At 52.2% G+C, this 19,099-nt stretch overlaps 3 protein-coding genes across 3 annotated transcripts in view; 1 reads left to right on the forward strand and 2 right to left on the reverse strand.

Annotated features, from left to right (window-relative positions):
• Nucleotides 1–3,329: 3,329 nt before the first annotated feature.
• LOC135412307 (toll-like receptor 1) lies at nucleotides 3,330–8,292 on the forward strand. Its single transcript, XM_064650975.1, has 3 exons — nucleotides 3,330–3,858; nucleotides 4,378–4,566; nucleotides 5,054–8,292. The coding sequence occupies exons 1-3, from the start codon at nucleotides 3,740–3,742 to the stop codon at nucleotides 7,686–7,688; spliced, it is 2,943 nt and encodes a 980-aa protein (XP_064507045.1). The 5' UTR covers nucleotides 3,330–3,739; the 3' UTR covers nucleotides 7,689–8,292.
• Nucleotides 8,293–9,729: 1,437 nt separating this feature from the next.
• On the reverse strand, nucleotides 9,730–15,873 carry GPR75 (G protein-coupled receptor 75). Its single transcript, XM_064647442.1, has one exon. The coding sequence runs from the start codon at nucleotides 12,796–12,798 to the stop codon at nucleotides 11,299–11,301; it is 1,500 nt and encodes a 499-aa protein (XP_064503512.1). The 5' UTR covers nucleotides 12,799–15,873; the 3' UTR covers nucleotides 9,730–11,298.
• Nucleotides 15,874–17,029: 1,156 nt separating this feature from the next.
• PSME4 (proteasome activator subunit 4) overlaps nucleotides 17,030–19,099 on the reverse strand; it is a 47,923-nt gene continuing 45,853 nt past the window's right edge. The window contains exon 47 of the mRNA XM_064650970.1: nucleotides 17,030–18,556. The gene's annotated coding sequence lies outside the window, so the exon portion shown is untranslated. The remainder of the gene's footprint in view (nucleotides 18,557–19,099) is intronic.

A 19,099-nucleotide genomic window follows, 5' to 3' on the forward strand; every position in this document is an offset into this window, starting at 1 on the left:
TTCCTGCCTGGCTCGTGTGTGACACGTTCCACCAGCAGCACCCCTGAGGTACAAACTGCCCACTGGAAACAGGCACAGTGATAACTGAAGCTTCAAGTGAGGAGCCCAGCTGCCACCAGAAGGAAAAGGTGAAGCCAACCCTTCCTGCTCAGGAGCCACACCACCACCCGTGGTTTTTCTACTGCACCAGCATTACCTCTTTGTTTGAGTGTTGGCAACTGTGTTTTCACTGTACCTTACACCCCTCTCTTCAGCTGCTGTTCCTTCTCCCAGCCTGGGCTGCTTCCCAGGACATTCTGTTTATTTACTTATTTATATTTAACACTGGAGGGTTCATCTTCATATAATTGTTCTGCTGAACACCCTCCCTGCCATCAGGTCTAGTTCCCTGGAGCGTGTCTGCCTCCCAAAGGAGACTTGGGAGGTTTTACTCTGCTGGCACTAGAAATTCCCAGAAGCTGGAGGTGGGGGGGGGAGATCTGAAGTTAGAAATAGGTGGAACAAGTTTGTAATGGCCAACACTCAGAGCCTTGAGCATTTGGGGTGTAGCAACAGTGTGTGGTTGTTGTGTTGGTCACTTCCGTGTGCCCACCACGGTTCCTGTTTCGTGGAGCCCTTGTGCAAGGCACAGGAATTCCTGGCTGTGGGGCGGAAATGTGCCAGCCCTGTGCCATGTGACTGGTCAGGTGCTGCCCAAAATAACCCTCCTGAACTGCTGGACTGTTGCAGCACATGCCTTTTAGTGTCTCATCAAGCAGAAAACCCAAACAGCAGCAGCAGCATGACTTGACATTTAAAGTGACAGTCACTCTCCTTGCTCATATCAAGGTGTCAGAGGGAACTGGAAAAGGGGAAGAGGCTTCTACACACATTTCATTCCCTCCCCCCCAAAAGAGAGTCTGCCCATATTTCCCCACCACAACCTTCTTGCAGAGCATTCACTAGATGAGCAAAGAATGGCCCGGGTTTTAATCCAGGAGCTTTTAGAAAGAGGAGACATTAAAACCAGTGTTGCCCACACTTCAGATCCTTACCTTAGTTTCCCTCGAGTTCTTTTCCTCCCCTGAACAGTCACAGCTGGACCCATCTCATCAGGCATCTGGTCCTGCCTGTGGGAGGTGTCACTGCCCCAGGCCATGCAGCCAAAGTACAGTAAGGAAAGGTTAAAACATGTTTTCCCTCATGCTGCCTTTACAAGGGGCTGGGTGAATCCCCTTGTCACAGCTCTGGATCCGTGTGATCCCTTGGGATAGCTGTATTTTGAATCAAGGCTGCCCTGTAGCTCCTTGGCTGCTCTTGGGAAAACCTGGACAGGCACAGCCCTGCCCCAGCATCCCTTGGGCTGAGTCATGGAAAGGGAAGGGAACCCCTGACACCCTAAACCGTCCTGCCCACCCCTCACTTGTGATCAGCCCAGAGGACAGGCCAAGAACAGTCATCCTGCAGGATGTCCAGAATTCCCCTCACAGAAGGGGGGGGGGAAAGCACAGGCCTGACTCAGCAGCCACAGCACCTGGTGACCCCCAGCACCAGCTTGTGCCACTGCCTGAGCAAGCACAGGGTTGCCAAACCTGTGCTGTTTGTGTCCCTCAGCCTCTACTTCCCCCTGCACAGGAACCCCTTCCTGCTCACAGCTATTCCTGCCCAGCATCCGGGCTACAGAAGGAACAGGAACGTGCTTTGTTCCCCTTCTCCCCTCCCTCCCCAGCCAACAGTCGAGGTGGGAGTGAGGGGAGGAGGCAGGACCCACACCAAAACCCCACAGGGCACAGCAGACCACGAGTTGCTACTGCTACAAGTAAATTCCAATAGAATTCTACGTTTTCACACATTTGAATCTAAAAGAAATGGACTTGAGAGCAACCTGCTGCCTCGAGCCTCTCCCAGACGAGCCTTGAGGTGCAGGAACACGTCAAGGCCAAAACTGGGGGGCAAACAAGGTTCTTGGGTACACAGAAAGCTCCCAGAACTGGAGGGCTGCAGTTTCTGGGCTGCCCTGCTCAGGTTTGTGCCTGAGGGGTCCTGCAGGTTTGCTCCCATACCTTTGGGAGGTAGAGCTGTTCCACGCAGACAAGTGCATCTCCTGGCCATAAATACCTAAGATTTTCATCCAACTCACAAATCTAAGCCCACCTTAGTAAGAGAAGATCCTGTGACTTCTGGTCTCCTGAAGGCTGGTGCTGATCCTCTCTGGGTTTGAGCAGCTCCTCTGCAGGTTCAGCTCTGCTCCCTTAAATCACCTTTCCAGCACACAAAACTCCATCCCCTGCAGAGAGAGAGCCAGAACAAGTGGCAGACAACCTGTTTTGGGAGTGAAATCTCTTTGCTTCATCACCCCGCCATGGTCCTGCTCTTGGCCACACAGTGCAGACTTTCCTTTCTCACTCACAGACCCTTCTGGTGTCTTTTCTTCCTCCACAGTCCCCAAAAGAAGAGGTTGCTTAAAAAAAAAAAGGAGAATAAACAAATACACAAAGGGTGGGTTGGATGAAAGACAGAATAATTCCAGCGCAGTGTGTTGTAGAATAACTGTGCTTGCACCAAAAAAAAAGAGTCTTTTTCACTTTGTCCCTTCCAGCCATGATTTCCTCTGGAATTTTGCTGGGCCCTGTGCTAGGACATGGCTGCTCCACCTTCCCAAAGGGAAGCACAGCCCAAGGTTCTCTGGCAGCACTGCTGTATTTAGATGGAGAATTCTGACTATGGGGCTCACCCCATGCAGAGAACAGGAGATAAAATATCCCCTGACATATTCTGACTGCTCTCAATCTCCTGTGTCTCTCACCAAAGCAGACAGGGATCTGTCTGAAGAACTGATGACTGCAGGGCAATTCCCAGAACCTGTCCCAGCAGGAAAGTGCCTGGTCGGACCAGACAGACAGCACAGACAGACAGCATGAACCACCTCGGATTTTCCAGCCCCCAGGACAGGGCAGGGGAGCCTTCAGGCTACCACAAGCGCTTCCAGTTTCCAGTCACACCAGTGACCAGCTGCAAAAGAGTGGGGAAAAAAAGTTGGAAGTGATACACAGACAAGTTCTGATCCCCAGTGGAAGCTTGAGGCAATAATTGAGAGCAGGGTCCTTACCTGGTGGGTGTCCCTGCGGGCCACAGACCGACCCCAGAAGGTGCAGTGGTGTCTGGGACCCCCCTCCCCACCTGAGCTGTATTTATATTGTATTCTCTGGGGGAAGGAAAAGGTAAAGTTACAGCGGGTGCACGTCATGCTCAGGTGGAGCTCGAGTGGTTTTGGTCATTAGCATGGGGCAGTGGCAAAAGTAACCGAAGTTTTTGAGCTAATGAATCCAAGTTCAGCTTGGTGCAGCTCAGCTCCCACAAGCTGTGTTGCTTTGGATGGAGCACAACCACAGCACCGCTGTGCTGTTCCATCCTTTGTTCCACGTCTTCCACTCCAAGCTCCCTTGGCATTCCTGCTCCCAAGGTGCACAGACAGCCCGTCCCTGGCGAACTCCGGCCAACCCACCCGCTCCTTCCAGCGAGCTTTGTCTTCTCCCCCCATTCGTGATGCTCGGGAGGGAGCGAACCCTCAGCCCCGCACCGTCCCATCGCCAGCGCAGCACAACCAGCCACCCCCACCTTCCCTCTCCCCCTCGGGCACGGGTTGAGCAACGTCCGAGAGCGGCACGGGGGGGAAAACTTGACAGATCCCACCGGGGAGAATCACGTCCGGCACAGCCTCCTCCTCCTCCTGCAGCCGGGCAGGGGGAGCGCGGGGCGGATGCCGCAGGGCCCCGGGGCTGGGCGGGCTCGGGGGGATCCCAGCCCGCCCCCGCTCCCAGCCCGGAGCCACAAAAGGCACCGGCGGCAGCGCCAGGGACAGGCGAGGGACCGGAGCAGGTACAGGGGGTCGGAGAGGCGGCGGGAGGGCAGGGACGGGGGGCAGAGGGACGGGAGGGTGGCTGGAGGCAGGAACGAGCTGGGTGGTACATCCGTGATGCTCTTCACACCCCTGCGGTGCTCCGGCGGCTGGGGATGTTCCTGCGGGATGTGGGGTGGGCTGGGTGTTCCTGCGGGATGTGGGGTGGGCTGGGTGTTCCTGCGGGATGTGGGATGTGCTGGGTGTTCCTGCGGGATGTGGGATGTGCTGGTATTCCTGCGGGATGTGGGGTGGGCTGGGTGTTCCTGCGGGATGTGGGGTGCGCTGGTGTTCCTGCGGGATGTGGAGTGGGCTGGGTGTTCCTGCGGGATGTGGGGTGGGCTGGGTGTTCCTGCGGGATGTGGGGTGGGCAGCAGAGGGTCCGGGGACACAGCTGGCAGTCGCTGGGGTCCCCTCTCTTAGACTGATGGTCCGAGCCGTGGGCAGCAAAGGGGACCGTGGTGGCAGCAGGTGACTCACCTGGAGCTCTGCCTTTTCAGGGAATACATCCACGGCACGGAGCAGTGGGATCAGGGACTGGTGACAGAGACCCGGGGCAGGACCGGAGCCGGGCAGTGCTCCCGGCACTGGGAATCCTCCAAAGCCCCCAGATACGGGAGCAGTGACCTCTCCCGGCTGACTCAGACAAGCCTCCCATGTCCCACTTCCAAGCAAACTTCCCCTGACAGGTAAGGGCCAGCAAACCACAGGTAAATCCTCGGCAGGGCAAAGCTCCAGGGGGCTGGGATCACGGGAAGATCCGTGGTCACAAAGTTCCGTGGAGCTTTACTGGGGTGGCTGGACAGGTTTTGGATGGGTCAGACTTGCCTGGTTGTTGATGAGAGACAATGAAGAAGTCCCACAGAGCGGGCCCAGACTGGCACTGCAGATTGTGCAACGGAAGAGGGTATTGCAGAGGTGCCTGGGGAGAAGGGAAAGAGAGAAAAAATAATTCAGACTTTATCTACAATGACCTGAAATGAACAGTGCCCTCCTTAAATCCTTCTCTGACACTCCCTCTCTCTTACTCTCAAATAAGTTGTATTTTCTTTTGGTAGATCAAAGGGGATTCATGGATGCAGTTAATGAAATGATTTCTGGATTTGCAAGTAAATTAGGATTATTTTTTAAGACAGATCACATTATAATGATGGATTTGACGTTTCTTTTCTCCAGGATGAGGGTCCTTCCTGGCTGCCTTCATCTCTACTTCATTTCCTTCTTGTTCAGTGGAGCACATGGATTCCTAACGTGGAGAATACCCACAGCCTTCCCAGTTTATAACTACTCCTATTCCAACCTCTCATCTGTCTCAGAAGCACAAGCTCCCAAAACAGCAAGAGCTCTCAATTTCTCACATAACGCCATCGAAAAAGTAACCAAGAGGGACTTGGAAGGTTTTGAGGCGCTGGAAGTTCTGGACCTTTCCTACAATCGGATTCAGGATGTTGAGCCCGGTGCACTCCAGAGCCTGCTCAGCCTGGTTTCTGTCAATTTGTCATTCAATGATGAAAAGCTGCTTCTGTCAGGTCTCCCACCCCACCTGGAGCTCTCACCCACCGGCAACGCCTCGGGGTCTTTGCAGCTTTCCAAGTATTCTGGAAAGTCCCCAGAGGCTGCTCTGGAGCCTTCCGTGCCCACCAAGGAGCCACCACCTTCCAGACATCCTCCTGTCCTGGAAAACCTTAACCCCAGGCTCAGGCAGAGCGCTGGGGATCTTCTCCGGAAGGGAGAATCAAACACAACAGTGTTTCCAACATTCCCAACAGCCACACCGAGGCCCAGCCTCTGCGGGACTCCCATCAACGGGACACTGGATCTGTCCCACAGCAACCTCTCCGAGGACGAGCTGAGGCTAAAACTGGACGAGGACACCTGCCAGGCTCAGCTGGCCAGCGTTCTGGAGCTTGACATCAGCCACAACGACCTGAAGATGGACCTCGTGTCGCTGTTCGTCCTGTTCCTGCCGATGGAAAACGTGCGGTCGATCGACGCCAGCTCCAGCAATTTAACCATCAACATCCTGGATGTGGGGGCCATCTGCAAGTTCCCATTCCACCAGCTTTTCTTCGTCAACATCAGCCACAACCCCATCAACAGCCTGGACACGCTGTGCCTGCCTCCCACCATCAAGGAAATCGACTTGTCCTTCACCAACATCAGCCAAATACCCCGGAATTTCGCTGCCAAACTGCTTAACTTGGAAAACATGTACGTCCAAGGAAATCACTTCATCTACACGGCCTCTCCGGCCAGCGGGAATGCACTTCCAGCGTGTGTCCCTCCCCCTGGGAGCGTGCACATCGAAGCCATTTCCCTCGTCAGGACCCAGTTCGGGACACCCATTGAAAGCCTTCCCAACAAAGTGAAACACCTGGGCATGTCCAACTGCTCCATCGTGGAACTGCCGGAGTGGTTTGCTGACACCATGGAGGAACTGTTATTTTTGGATCTCAGCCACAACCACATTTCTGCGCTTCCCAACTTCCCTCCCTCCCTGCAGCACCTCGACATCAGCAGCGGTGACATCAGGGCCATCCCCCCCAGCCTGAAATCCCTCTCCAACTTAACAACATTTAACATCCAAAACAACAAAATCACAGAGATGCACGTGGAGTATTTCCCACCAGCTCTGAAAAGCTGCGACATCAGTAAAAACAGGTTGAAGGTGCTGTCCTTAACCAAGGCCCTGGGGAACCTGGAACACCTCAACGTTTCTGGGAACCTGATTGCCCGCCTGGAGATCACCGACCCCCTTCCCGCGCTCTCCAGCCTGGACAGCAGCCACAACCTCATCCCAGAGCTGCCTGACGGCCTCGGGGATTCCCTCCCGGCGCTGAAATATCTCAATTTGTCGGGGAATAAGATCTCCTTTCTGCAGCGTGGCTCCCTCCCAGCCTCTCTGGTGGAGCTGGACATCGGCGACAACGCCATCACCACCATCGTGGAGGACACGTTCGGCCCGCTGACGAGCCTGAGGGTCCTGACCGTCCAAGGGAGACACTTCTTCTGCACCTGTGACTCGTACTGGTTCGTGAACGTCTACATCCACCAGCCCCAGCTGCAGATCAGGGGCAGGGGGGACGTGAGGTGCAGCTTCCCCCCGGACAGGAGGGGCTCCCTGGTGGAGAGCAGCCGCCTGACGCTGCTGCGCTGCTCCCTGGGGCTCCAGCTGGGAATCACCGCCGGCACCGCCGCCCTCACCGTGCTCCTGCTCACAGCCCTGTGCTGGCACTTCCACGGGCTCTGGTACATCAGGATGGGCTGGTACTGGTGCATGGCCAAGAGGAGGCAGTACGAGAAGAGGCCTGAGAACAAGCTCTACGACGCCTTCATCTCGTACAGCGAACACGACGCCGCCTGGACCAAAGAGAACCTGCTGGAGAGGCTGGAGAACGACGGGTTCAAGGTCTGTTACCACGAGAGGGATTTCAAACCGGGGCACCCCGTGCTGGGGAACATATTTTACTGCATAGAGAACAGCCAAAAGGTCCTGTTTGTCCTCTCCCCCAGCTTTGTGAACAGCTGCTGGTGTCAGTACGAGCTGTACTTTGCCGAGCACCGGGTCCTGAACGAGAACCTGGATTCCCTCATCATGATCGTGCTGGAAGACCTCCCGCCCCACAGCGTCCCACAGAAGTTCAGCAAGCTCAGGAAGCTGCTGAGAAGGAAAACCTACCTGAAGTGGAGCCCTGAGGAGCACAAGCAGAAGCTGTTCTGGCATCAGCTGAGAGCAGTCTTAAGGACAACCAACGAACCCCTCGTGAGAGCAGAGAACGGAGCTGCTCAGGAGATGTACGAGCTGGAATGAGACCTGAGCAACTGGGAAGGTTGTGCCTGGAAAGCCTGTGGTCAAACAGAAGTGTTCACCTCCTGCAAAGGCCCAGTGGTGCCACAGGGTTTGCCTGGGTCAGCCCCAGGAGAGGTCACTGGCGGGACTGTCGCGCCTGCGTTATTCCCTCTGATAAAGGAATCCCGAAGGGATGAGACCCAAGTGCTGAGAAACAGCTCGAATTTCTCCAGCTATTTCCAGCATTTCTGCAAGTGCAGTGGATGGCACCTGAAGGGAAGAACAGCTCAGGTCACACTGCGTGTCCTCGCCGCTTTTTGAGGTGGTTGCAGTGATAAGGGATGTAAAGATTCCCAGAGTAAAGATTCCTGGTTCCAGGACAGCCTAAGGTGGGAACACACCTGTGTGCAGGGAAGAAAGCCACAAGCCAGGCTGGCACACAGGCTGCAGCTCCCTTCTGTGATTGGAGCAAGAAAAGATGAAAGATTTCCTAAATTCAGCCACCTGAGAGGTGCCATTGCAAACCCACACTGCCCCAGCCTTTGGCCTCCGTGACTGCTGGGAGAGAGCAGACTTGGAAACTTCTATAAGTACAGAATAAAATACACAACCAATGCAAAAAACAGCTGAGTGTGTCAGTGTCTGCTGTTGGGTAACTGGGATTAGCTTTGTTTCATCATAAATCTCTGAATAAACAAAGTTCTGTACATTGTTATTTAGATTTAGGAAAGCTTCACTTGACAACAGCCACCCTGACCCATTTCCAAGGGACTCAGTGCCACCTCTGCATGGCCCTTGTCCTCACCTAGTGCCACTTGCTGATTTTATTTATTGTGTTTGGGAAAAAAAATAAAAGGAAATTCAGCCTCACATTTAAGGAAAAATCAACAGGCTGTGGCACAAAATTTACAGAGAGATCTCCCAGAACTCACCAGGTACAAACCCACCTTTCCTCAGCCAAATGATTTGGCATCAACTGCTTGGAGGTCTTAGATTTAGAGGTTGAAAAATCCACCCCTGCAGCCCAGCAGCTGAAAAAGCCAACTCTTACCACCACAGAGATTCAGGACTTAGAAAGGCCGTGAATTATAAAAACATTTCAATGTTTCTGTTCATTTAAACAACCAGAAGTCACTTGTTAACGAGATAAAGGAGCCCCAAGTCATTAAGCAGCTGTTTTTCTAATAAGCTTCTTTATGCTTTCTCCTTTCTTTCTCAACCACCCAGTGCTCACATTTCCCACTTCCTCTCTTCCCACACATTTCCCACCTCCTTTGTCCCTTCCCTCTGCCTGGATCTCTGCTTTCCAACCTTGCAGTCACTCTTTGCTGGTTCCTTACTGGACCTTCACTGGTTCTGTGCTCAGCAAGGGACTAAAAGAAAAAGGAGAAGTTATACTCCCAATTATTTTATCACAAAAAAACAATTAAATCAGCCCACGATTCTCTGCAAAGTTGTACCTCCCTATTCCCAAAAATCCAACCTCGATTTACTACACCCACAAACATCCCACAAAACAATGAGCTCGGTAAAACTGACAGCTTCAATCAGGTTTTGCTCCTACTGCAGATGAAAAGGTGCTGCACTTTCCTATCCACACTTTTCATATTAGCCCCAATACTAACACAAGGGTGGTATACCAGGAGCACAGTTGGCACCAGGAGTTAACAAAGTCTTTTTCGTACTAACACATCACATAAAGGCAATAAAACCTCCTTCTTGGACCCCTCCTGCTTTACTCCCACGTGAATATTCAATGCAAACGGACTTCTATGAATGAGGTGTGAGGGGTTTAACCTTGTAGCACGAGCTGAAGTTCATGTGATCCAAACTAAAGGCACAGGAGAAGCTGCACACACACAGCAAACCCCAAAACTGCTTCATCTCTATTTTTTTCCCCTCCAGCACAATTTGTACCGAAAAGAAATTCAACTGCAGAACAACTAAACAAGACTTTTAAGTTATCTTCTATACTTAGTTTAGAAAGAACCCTGTTATTCATTTGGAGAAAAAAATATCTGGGCAGAGACAAAAGACTGGTGGAAATAATTTCAATTTTACATTTGTATTAGAAAGTTGTTCACATCGTTTTTATTGCAAGAAAGCTGGTTCGAATTATTCAAAACTAATTCAAATTCAGTGCTAAACAAAGAACAGTGTTCCAGGAAAACCTCCAAAGTAGTTCAGTTAACAAAAAGCCCGAACCAACAACTCTCACGCAGCAGTTACCGTGGATGTTCTTTTGTTCCTTGTTTCCAAAGTAACAAATCACCTTCCCATCGCTGGCATTTTCCTAAAGATGTGGCAGTTTTCCTATAAGGAGGCACCAAATGTCTGTGGCAGGGTTGTTTCGGAGACGCTGAGGCTCTGCCGAAGGTGAAAGGTGATTGCTTGTTTGGCAGAGATTTGGCGACCCAGAGCCGGAACCCTCAGGAATTTAAATGTCCCGAGTCATTCGTGTCTCACAGGGAATTCCCACAACATGTAACACAGCACAAAAATAAAACACAATTCCTTTCCAGTTATCTGCTTGCTGTGTAGACCAACAGAGAAAGTTTCTAAGCAGACAGATTAAATCAAACTGATGTTAAGATTTCTTAAAAAAAAAATCTCCAAAACTTGTAGTTGGATGGCACGTGGTTTTAAAAATGTTAACAGCTGTCAGTTCTGCCTGTCCCAGTTTATAAAAACCATGGACAAAGGAGCAACAAGGAACACAACTCCATGCCTAACAGCTCACCAGCTGGGGAATTCCAGAGGTGACTGCATTACTCCTGTCCTAGAATATTGCAACATTCATCTTTATCCTCACATAACACAGGTATTGCACAGCTACTTCTAGCAGAGGTAAAACATCTCTCCAAACTATTTTGGGATACATAACACCACCATCCTTAAAATAAGCACCCAGCAGATACTGACACATAAACTGCAAAGGTTTATTCCAGTGCTGTACTTCCCAAAAGTCCTTCCCAGAGGAAATATAACACTGACTAATGCCTTGTCCCACTTGAAGAGGCAGAGATCAAAATCCTGAACTTCAGTGGAACCTGATGGAAATTTTGCCATTTACCTCAAGGGAGCCAGGATTTCACCCCGTGAACAGAAAGGGCTTTTGTTATTACTGAAAGGTGCCACCAGTTTTTCCAGCCTTCTGCAACGGGAAAACTTTCAACTCCAATAATACCAAGCACTTTCCCAATTCTTCCTTCTTGAAAATACAAGATATTTGTAATACTCTGCCTTATCACAGAAAGGGTTGGAAAGCTCATCCAGTCCCACCCCCTGCCACGGGCAGGGACACTTTCTGCTAGCCCAGGTTGCTCCAAGCCCTGCCCAACCTGGCCTTGTGACATAAAAAATCACATAGTTACGGCATTTACTTTTTTTACTCGTCCAGCAGTAAAATCTAGTACCCAAAACACCCTCGTGTAACCATTCCAAACACAAATCTGAAATGTATCCCCCTTTTTAACTTGCCAATGAAATTCCAGAGAAATCCCCTGACAGTCACTGCGGCGATGCCCTGGCACTGGCTCCAAACAGCTGGACACCAACAGGAATGGCACTACCATTGATTGGCAGCAGTGCTGTGTCACCTCCCCAGCCACCCTCGGGCTGGTGGGTCAGGCTACACCGAAGGCACCGGGATGTGCCTGGTGAGGGCAGTGCCACAGTCCCGGCCCACGCCGGGGGTGGGATGGGCGACGTAGGGCTTGGAAAAGCCAAAGGTGGAGCTGACCGGCTGCAGGCTGTTGGGGGTGCTCACTTCTTGGGAAGGGCTGCTGTTGTACACGCTGTAGTAGGGCTCGATGCGGGTGTTCATGGGGGTGGAGCTGCTCTGGCCGCAGTGCTGGTGCCCCGCGGAAGCCCTGGGGCTCAGCACGCTGTCCTTGGAGTGGCTGGGAGCGCAGGCCTGCTCCAGGCTCTTCTTCTGAGGCTTCGGAGACAGCATGTACGCCGAGTTGGTCTCGTGGTGGGACGACTTGTTCCTGTTGACTTCCAGGCTGCCCTTGCCCATGGCCTGGAGCCTGGTCCTGTGCTTGCAGCAGCAGAAGACGAGGGCGGCGTAGCGGAGGCACCACAGGACGCGCCGCCGCAGCCCCGCGCTGTTGCGGGAGTAGATGAAAGGATTCAACCCAGACTTGAAAAAAATGAGGGTAAACCCACACAGCTCAAACTGGTAGAGGACAAAGCCCCCGCTGCCGGACAGCACATCCTGCACCAGGGAGATGCCCAGGGGCAGGCAGCACACCAGCACGGAGAGCACGATGACCACGCACGTCCCCACGGCCCGGGAGTCCTTGGCCGTGGCCAGGTTGACGGCCGACGCCAGCGGGAGCCGCCCGGCGTGCTTGGGCTGTCCGGGGGCCTGCCCACAGCTCTGGGTCCGGTACAGGGCCGGCTGTGGCCGGGGGGTGCCCACGGCCAGCACGGGCGGGCCCTGCCTGGCGCGCGCATTCCTGCGCAGGGCCCGGGCGATCATCACGTAGGACACGGCCACCACGGCCACGCAGCAGATGAAGTCGGCGATGTAGAGGTAGAGGATGAGCCTGCCCCGGCCGCTGGCCAGGCTGGCCACGGGCAGGCAGCGGCGGGAGCCGCGGGCGCGCAGCGTGGCCAGTGTGGCCAGGGTGAAGCTGGCGGCCCAGAGCCCCAGCGTGAGCAGCAGCGTGCGGGGCGCCGAGGCGGCGCGGGGAGGCTGCCGGCCCAGCACCACGCGCAGCCGGTGCAGCGCGATCGCCGCCACCGTCTTGAGGGACATGATGATGAAGCCGGAGCTGGTGAGGTGGAAGGTGAAGCAGAAGGCGCCCAGCACGCCGCGCGCCGGCCCCAGGAACAGCACGAAGGCGAACATGGGGGCGGCCACGCCGCAGAGGAACAGGTCGCAGAAGGACAGGTTGAGGATCATGAAGTCGAAGTCGGTGCGGAATTTGCGGAGGGCCGGGTCGAAGAAGGAGAGCAGCACGATGAGGTTGCCGTAGGAGCCCAGGCAGAAGACGAGGGCCAGCAGGGAGGCGCAGGCGGCCAAGGTGGCGGCGTGGGTGCCCTCCCGCAGCTCCGCGGGGCCGCTGTCGTTCGCGCCCAGCTGCTCCCCGGGCCCCGCCGGCAGCCGCCCCGACCCGTTCATCGCCCGCTCACCGCCGCCTCGGGGGGCTCATCCCCGGCCCGGCCCCGCCGCTCTCCGCCGGCTCTCCGCCGCCATGGCGCCCGGGCCCGGCCCCTTCCCCGCAGCCCCCCCGCGCTCCCGGCGAAGGCGGGCCCGGGGCTGCCCCGGCGGGGCGGGGGATGCGGCACCGGCCTCCCCGGAGCCCCCCAGAGCCCCTCCGGCGCTGCTGCACCGCCCCGTGCTCAGCCTTGATGCAACGGGCTGTGCCAGCACAGAATGATGGTTTGTGTGGGAAAGGACCTTAAGGATGCTCCAGTCCCACCCCCTGCCACGGGCAGGGACACCTTCCAATAGCCCAGGTTGCTCCAACCTGGCCTTGGACACTTCCAGGGATCCAGGGGCAGCCACAGCTTCTCTGGGCAACCTGTGGCAGGGCCTCCCCACCCTCCCAGGGAGGAATTCCTTCCTAATATCCAATCTCGATCTACCCTCTTTCAGTTTGAACCCATTCCCCCTTGTCCTGCCAGTACTTGCAAACAGCCTTGCCCTGCCTTTCCTGTAAGTTCTCTCCAGACACTTTAAGGGATCGTTCTGAAATACTCACAGGGAGGTGAAGTCCAGAAAAGTCTCCTTGCACATTCTCCCAGCTGGCCCAAGCACACACAACCCAGGGGCCTCCGTGTCACTGGAAATGCAGGTTGAAGAGATCAAAATCCAGCCAGGGAAGGCACAAAAACACTGTGGAAATACAATAGATCCAGTTTCTGACTTATGCATGGCACCTGTCTTACATATACATCAACCTTAAACTTGTCTTAATAACCATCCCCTACCCCAGCAATCACACAGGGTTGTTCTTAAACTAGGAGGGGGAATGTCCAAGACCCAAAACATGGTTTCCTGTGGCTTCAAGGTATGTTCCCTCTCAGCTTGGCTGTCACTTATTTTCCCTCTTACTTATACTTTTGTTCTCCAGCCTTGGTTAATTTGAATTCTGGGGGTGAATCCCACTGAGCCCTAATGACTATGAGTTGTTTTTTCAGGGGCAAGCCGGGCTCTCCCTCCTTGGATTTTATTATTTACAAATATCAGAGGACACTGCATTATGTGATTAAACAAGGCTGACAAAATGTCAGCCTAATGCAAGAGCGAATTACTTCAAAGTGGTTAATGCTGAGGAAACAGTGAGGATTGTTCCCTTCCCATGAAACCAAGGAGCACAAGATCCTCAGCTGCTTTCTGAGCAGGCAACACACCTCACTTCAGCTGGAAACAAGACCCTGCATAAAAACTGACCTCAGCTTCACATTATGTCTAACCCCTGAGGCCAAAGCCACAGGAGTAACAACACATTTTGCATAACAAGAGTCCTCTAAAAGGTTGGGAAGGTCTGTGTAACTCCAGGTGTCCTCTGGCCAAATGCTCAGCCCTGGGTGACCACAGTCCAGATTCCAGTTCCTAAAAGAGCAGGCAGAAACACACTCACAGAAATAAAGCTACACCTGTCTCATGGGATTGTTTTCAGCAAAAGGAATGAGCAAGGCTGTCTCTGAACTCTTGCATGCTTTTGAAACCCCTGAAAATGGATTTAGGAGTCAAAACTGTAATCCTTGGGCTTTACAGCAAGTTGGCTACTTTAGAACTAGTTACCTGCAAAAGAGTCAAAAAAAAGTCTGATTTTTCTCTTGGTAGCAGGTTTAGATTGTCACTCATTTCATTAACAGTGTTTAGCAGGTCTGTGAGGAGCAAGGGTGGGTTTAGTTAGGATGTTTTACCCTTCTATAGTTATTAACTGCAGTTTGAAATGAAGGAAAAGTGTTGCTGGTTAAAGTCTGAGAGCCTCAAACATTCCAGCAGAAAACAGGGAGAAGGGTTTGTACTCAGGGAGCAAGGGAATGAGCTGAGGCAAAAAAGATCTCTGTGGGAGCACAAACCCCTGCCCAGCCCCTTTGGCACAGCAAAGTGTCTCACTGGACTGTCCCTTTTCAAAAGAGCTTTTTAACTTCTTAAAACAACTGCCAAAGTTTGGGGTGGAGGAGAAAAGCATGGGAACAAAGCCTGTTTTGCAAGGCAGGAATCACAAGAGCAACAACTCACCTTTAATCCATCAGAAATCAAAGGTAGAAGCTTACAAATATTATCAGCAGAATTATCAGTGCTGAGAACACCCTTCCTGCAAGACCACTTTTCTCAGAGTCACTCTCCCTCCCAGGGAGAGAAAACTAACCCTTTTTCCCCTCTCACCTCAGGGACTTTCCCTCCTAAATCTCTCCTAACATCTCTGAGAAGCACCTTCATCAGAAATCCTCTTCTGCAGAGCCTGTGCCCCAAGGTGGCTGTGGACAGTGAGTATCCTGTGACAGGGAAATCCCCAAAAAGTTGCCTTCCAGGTACTGCAGGATGCCAGTGAGGACGTAAAACACGTCAGCTGGTAACTCACAGCAGGGTTAAAGTTAAAACATTCCAAGGACAGGGGCAAGCAAAACCTTCTGCTGCCATGTGGGTTTATTTTCCCCTCTTACATCTCACCAGATCATTGTGTTTTCCACAGCACAGGGGAAGCTGGAGGCTCTGCTGCAGGATTCCAGGGAGCCTGAAGCTGTGGAGGAAAGTGTGAGACTGAGCAGAGTGTGGGATGCTGGGGATGCCTAACTGTGAAAAACTGCCAGGAAACATCAGCCAGTGCACCCAGCACAGAGCTCCCAGCAGCCTGGGAAAGGATACAAAGGATGAAAGGGGACATATCTGGATGTAAAAAGGACACATCAGAAATAAGGACCTTCATCCCTTTTACTCACTAATTAAAACCCCAAACCACCCCCACACAAATTAGTTCGACTTGTCAGTAACACATCCAATTTTGAGCCTGTGGTACCACCCAAAAGCACAAGTTTAAAGTGTTATTCACCTACTGGATGATTTTATCACGTATTTTTATCAAAATAAGCATCAAATATACTTGCTTATGGAAATATGGGAGATTACACCACTTAATGTGACCATTTAATGTTCTAGCACAAGAATAACTGAGCAGTAGCTCACTGGCAACTTGAGCAAAAAAACACAAAACAAAAAATCAACCAACCAACAACAAAAGCCCCCCCAGGCAAACAAAGCCCCCCCAGGCAAACAAAGCCCCCCCAGGCAAACAAAGCCCCCCCAGGCAAACAAAGCCCCCCCAGGCAAACAAAGCCCCCCCAGGCAAACAAAAAAACACCCAAAAACCTCCCACAAATGAATTCTACCTTACATTTTTGCCCTTCCCTGGTGCTTCACAGTGTGGTCACAGGTTATCTGTGCAGACTGACAGGTCCCTAAGGCTATCAAGTCTACCAGACCATCTCCAAGGTGTCTTTCCATCTCCCTTCCTGTTCCAAGGGGAAAAAATTCTCTCTTCTCATGCTAGAGCTGTCTCCCTCTCCTGCAGACTGAGGCCCTGCAGTTGGCTCATCTCAAAGGCTTTAGGGAAGAGACAGCAGAAGACAAAGTGATGGCAGCTCTGAATTCAGGATGTGTGTGTTGCTTGGGGAAAGTCAGGGAATAAAAGCAGTAGTGGAGTTGTGGTCTTTGATGAAGATCTCTCAAAACTGTTCCTAGAGTTTCAGAACAGGAGACTAACAATCCTTCCCTCACCAAAACTCAATTAGGACAGGTTTGTTCACACTACCACAGGTATATTTTGGACAAGTGCTCTATTTACCGGGTGATCAGTTTGGATCAAGGAATTGACTGTGGATTCACAACCAGCTGTTGGGAATTAATACCACCTCTGACCACAGAATTCCCTACTGGATCTTGCAACCAGTTCCAGCTACACTTTCGACTACGGAAAGAAACTCCCAACACAGCACAAAGCAGCAGAGCTGGATCCCACCATGACCTGCCCTCCAGGTAGGCAGGACAGCACGTGCAATATCTGCTCCAACAGTTCACCAGCCAACACATCCTCTGCACCAAATGCTTTCCATCACTTGTAAAGTTTCTCGTTCTATCAGCAAACCCATCTCCACTACAAACTGGTAACTTCTGAGAACTGGAGAAACTAAGTGTTTTCCTGGTACAAGGTGTTTTTCCATAGGTGCAGAAGCTCATTTCCCAGCCATCAGAACAAGGTCTTCAATTAACCCTTAGCATTGCCTTGACTCACTGCCAGATCCCAGGACGAACACAGGCCTCACCCAAAAACCTCAAAAGCACGGCAACGACCTGAAGTCTCGAAACAACCGATTTCCACTTGAGAAACACAGCGAGCTGCAGGTGTTACAAACAGTCCATTTATTGGGTCTTTCACTACGTACACAGCTGAGCTCAGAGTTTGGCACTACGCTATACAGGGGTACACCCGTGTGCCCACACCGCTCCCACGCTGCCCCGGCAGCTCCCAGCTCTGGGATCGGTCGCACGCCCGGAGAAAGGTCTGGGTGCTCCCTCCCGTGCAGGGAACAGGGAACACACACCAGCTGATGGGCTGCTCCCATGCACCTCCCGTTCCATGAGGGCATCACACCAGGGTGTGTGATGTCAGCACACACGTGGTGCAGTGAGATCTGAGTGAGACACGGCCAGAATGAGATAAGGGCAAAAACCAAAACAAACCCTCTCTTGCCTCTCGGACACGGAAGAGATTCCGTTAAAGAAAATAATTTAAAAAAAACTAAGGATGGCATTTTGATTCGATACAAAAGCCAGAACCACTACTGTATTAACATCTAAGTATGAATCTTTACAAATTAATCTCACAATGGTGTTATGTAAAAGGTTGCAAACTGTACAATGTTCTGTCAATGCAATGCCTCTACAATTTATACAGTCTTTTACAACTATGTAACACATATTAAACAGGTTATTACACAGCCGATTCATACCAGTCTCTGAACAAAGCTTCAGGCAAAAAAAACACAGAGCTTCCACGATCTTCAAACGAGATATGTTTGCTCAAACAGTGACAATCTTTATGGGAATACACTGTTAAAAACTGCCTTTCCACACTGTGCATACAATATCATTCCGTGAGTTCAACCACTACTTACAGTCCATCATTTCCTATCTTGGGCTCTAATTACATGGAGACACCAGTCTTTTCCCCTCACAAATACGCAGATAATCATAATTTTTTTTATTCCACCTGTGGCCAAGTTCCCTCCAGAGGCCTGGCCAGGCAGGAAGAGCCGTCCCTCCCCGCGCTCTGCCCCCACCACCCACACCGCACAGGGATCAGCTATTTACATTTGCACAAGGAAGGTACAAAAAGGCAATCCTGCCCTGAGCTGGCTGGATGAGACCCACATCCCAGGAGTGAAAAATAAAACTCTGAGGAAGGCAGGCTCCCGGGATGGTGTGCTGAGCAGGGGAGGGGTGCAGAGCTCCGCTGCGAGAACTCCGGGGCGCGGCACTCTCCGGTTCTGCATATCCGTGATGCTGGAATCAGCTGGGAACAGGGGGCAGGAGGAGAGGGTGGGAAGTGTGCAGTGGAGGTCACCATGTGCAAGGAAGCAGAACAAGAGTGATGGGTGGTGCGGGCCCAGGAGGAGGGTCTTGCCATGAACTCACGATCGGGCCCCGCGAGCGCAGCCACGAGGGGACTGTGGGGCTCCCACAGCTGCTCCCCGGGGAGGTGAAATTCCTTTTGGGTAGAACCAGGTCCTTATGTCTGTATTTTAAAAGTGGGTTTGATTAGGCATCGGGATTTCCAACACAAAGTTCTCTACATGATCAGTTGCTTTTGAGTCTCCTTTATTTCGCAGACAAGTTCCCGCGTCCTCATTGTCCCGGGAGAAACCTGGAAGAGAAGGAATTCAAAACACAAATATTACCTCACGCTATTATATGTATGAAAATATACGTTAAAACTTCTCTTGGAATACTGTCACAAAACACCACAACACAAGAGAGGTGGGAGTCTTGTAGTGCAACAAAGAGAAACTCCAGGAATGGATTCCCTCTTTGGGGACGTGCCTGTGGTGAGGAGACCTGGCAGGGTGGAAGAGGAAACTGTGTGGCAGCAGCCATTCCCCATCGGAGGTGTAGGTGACATACTGGGCTGGGTAGCAGCTAAAGTCCTCACAGGCCCCAGGAGCACAAAGCAGCACGTACCTCCCCTTTGGGGACACTGCCAGGCATTTAAAAGGCAGCCAACTGACAGAAAACGGAGAAAAGGCACATCAATAGTCAAGAAAACAAGTGTAAATGTCTTAGCAAAGCACTGGGGTAACACAGGGACACACAGGGCAATATTGAATCAAGACAAATCCGGCCTTGACCAAGGCCACTGGAAGGGGTAAGGAGGGCAGATTTGGCTGCCCCACGGTGAGGGGTTCCCCCT

This window comes from Pseudopipra pipra, chromosome 3 (genome assembly GCF_036250125.1).
Source record: "Pseudopipra pipra isolate bDixPip1 chromosome 3, bDixPip1.hap1, whole genome shotgun sequence".
NCBI lineage: Eukaryota > Metazoa > Chordata > Aves > Passeriformes > Pipridae > Pseudopipra > Pseudopipra pipra.

Excerpts from the sequence above, each read along its gene's own strand:
- LOC135412307 (XM_064650975.1), top strand. The coding sequence starts at position 3,740 with ATGCCGCAGGGCCCCGGGGCTGGGCGGGCTCGGGGGGATCCCAGCCCG. Across the intron at positions 3,859-4,377 it reads CAGGCGAGGGACCGGAGCAG|GGAATACATCCACGGCACGG; the intron begins GTACAGGGGGTC and ends CTGCCTTTTCAG. Across the intron at positions 4,567-5,053 it reads AAGCAAACTTCCCCTGACAG|GATGAGGGTCCTTCCTGGCT; the intron begins GTAAGGGCCAGC and ends TCTTTTCTCCAG.
- GPR75 (XM_064647442.1), bottom strand. The coding sequence starts at position 12,798 with ATGAACGGGTCGGGGCGGCTGCCGGCGGGGCCCGGGGAGCAGCTGGGC.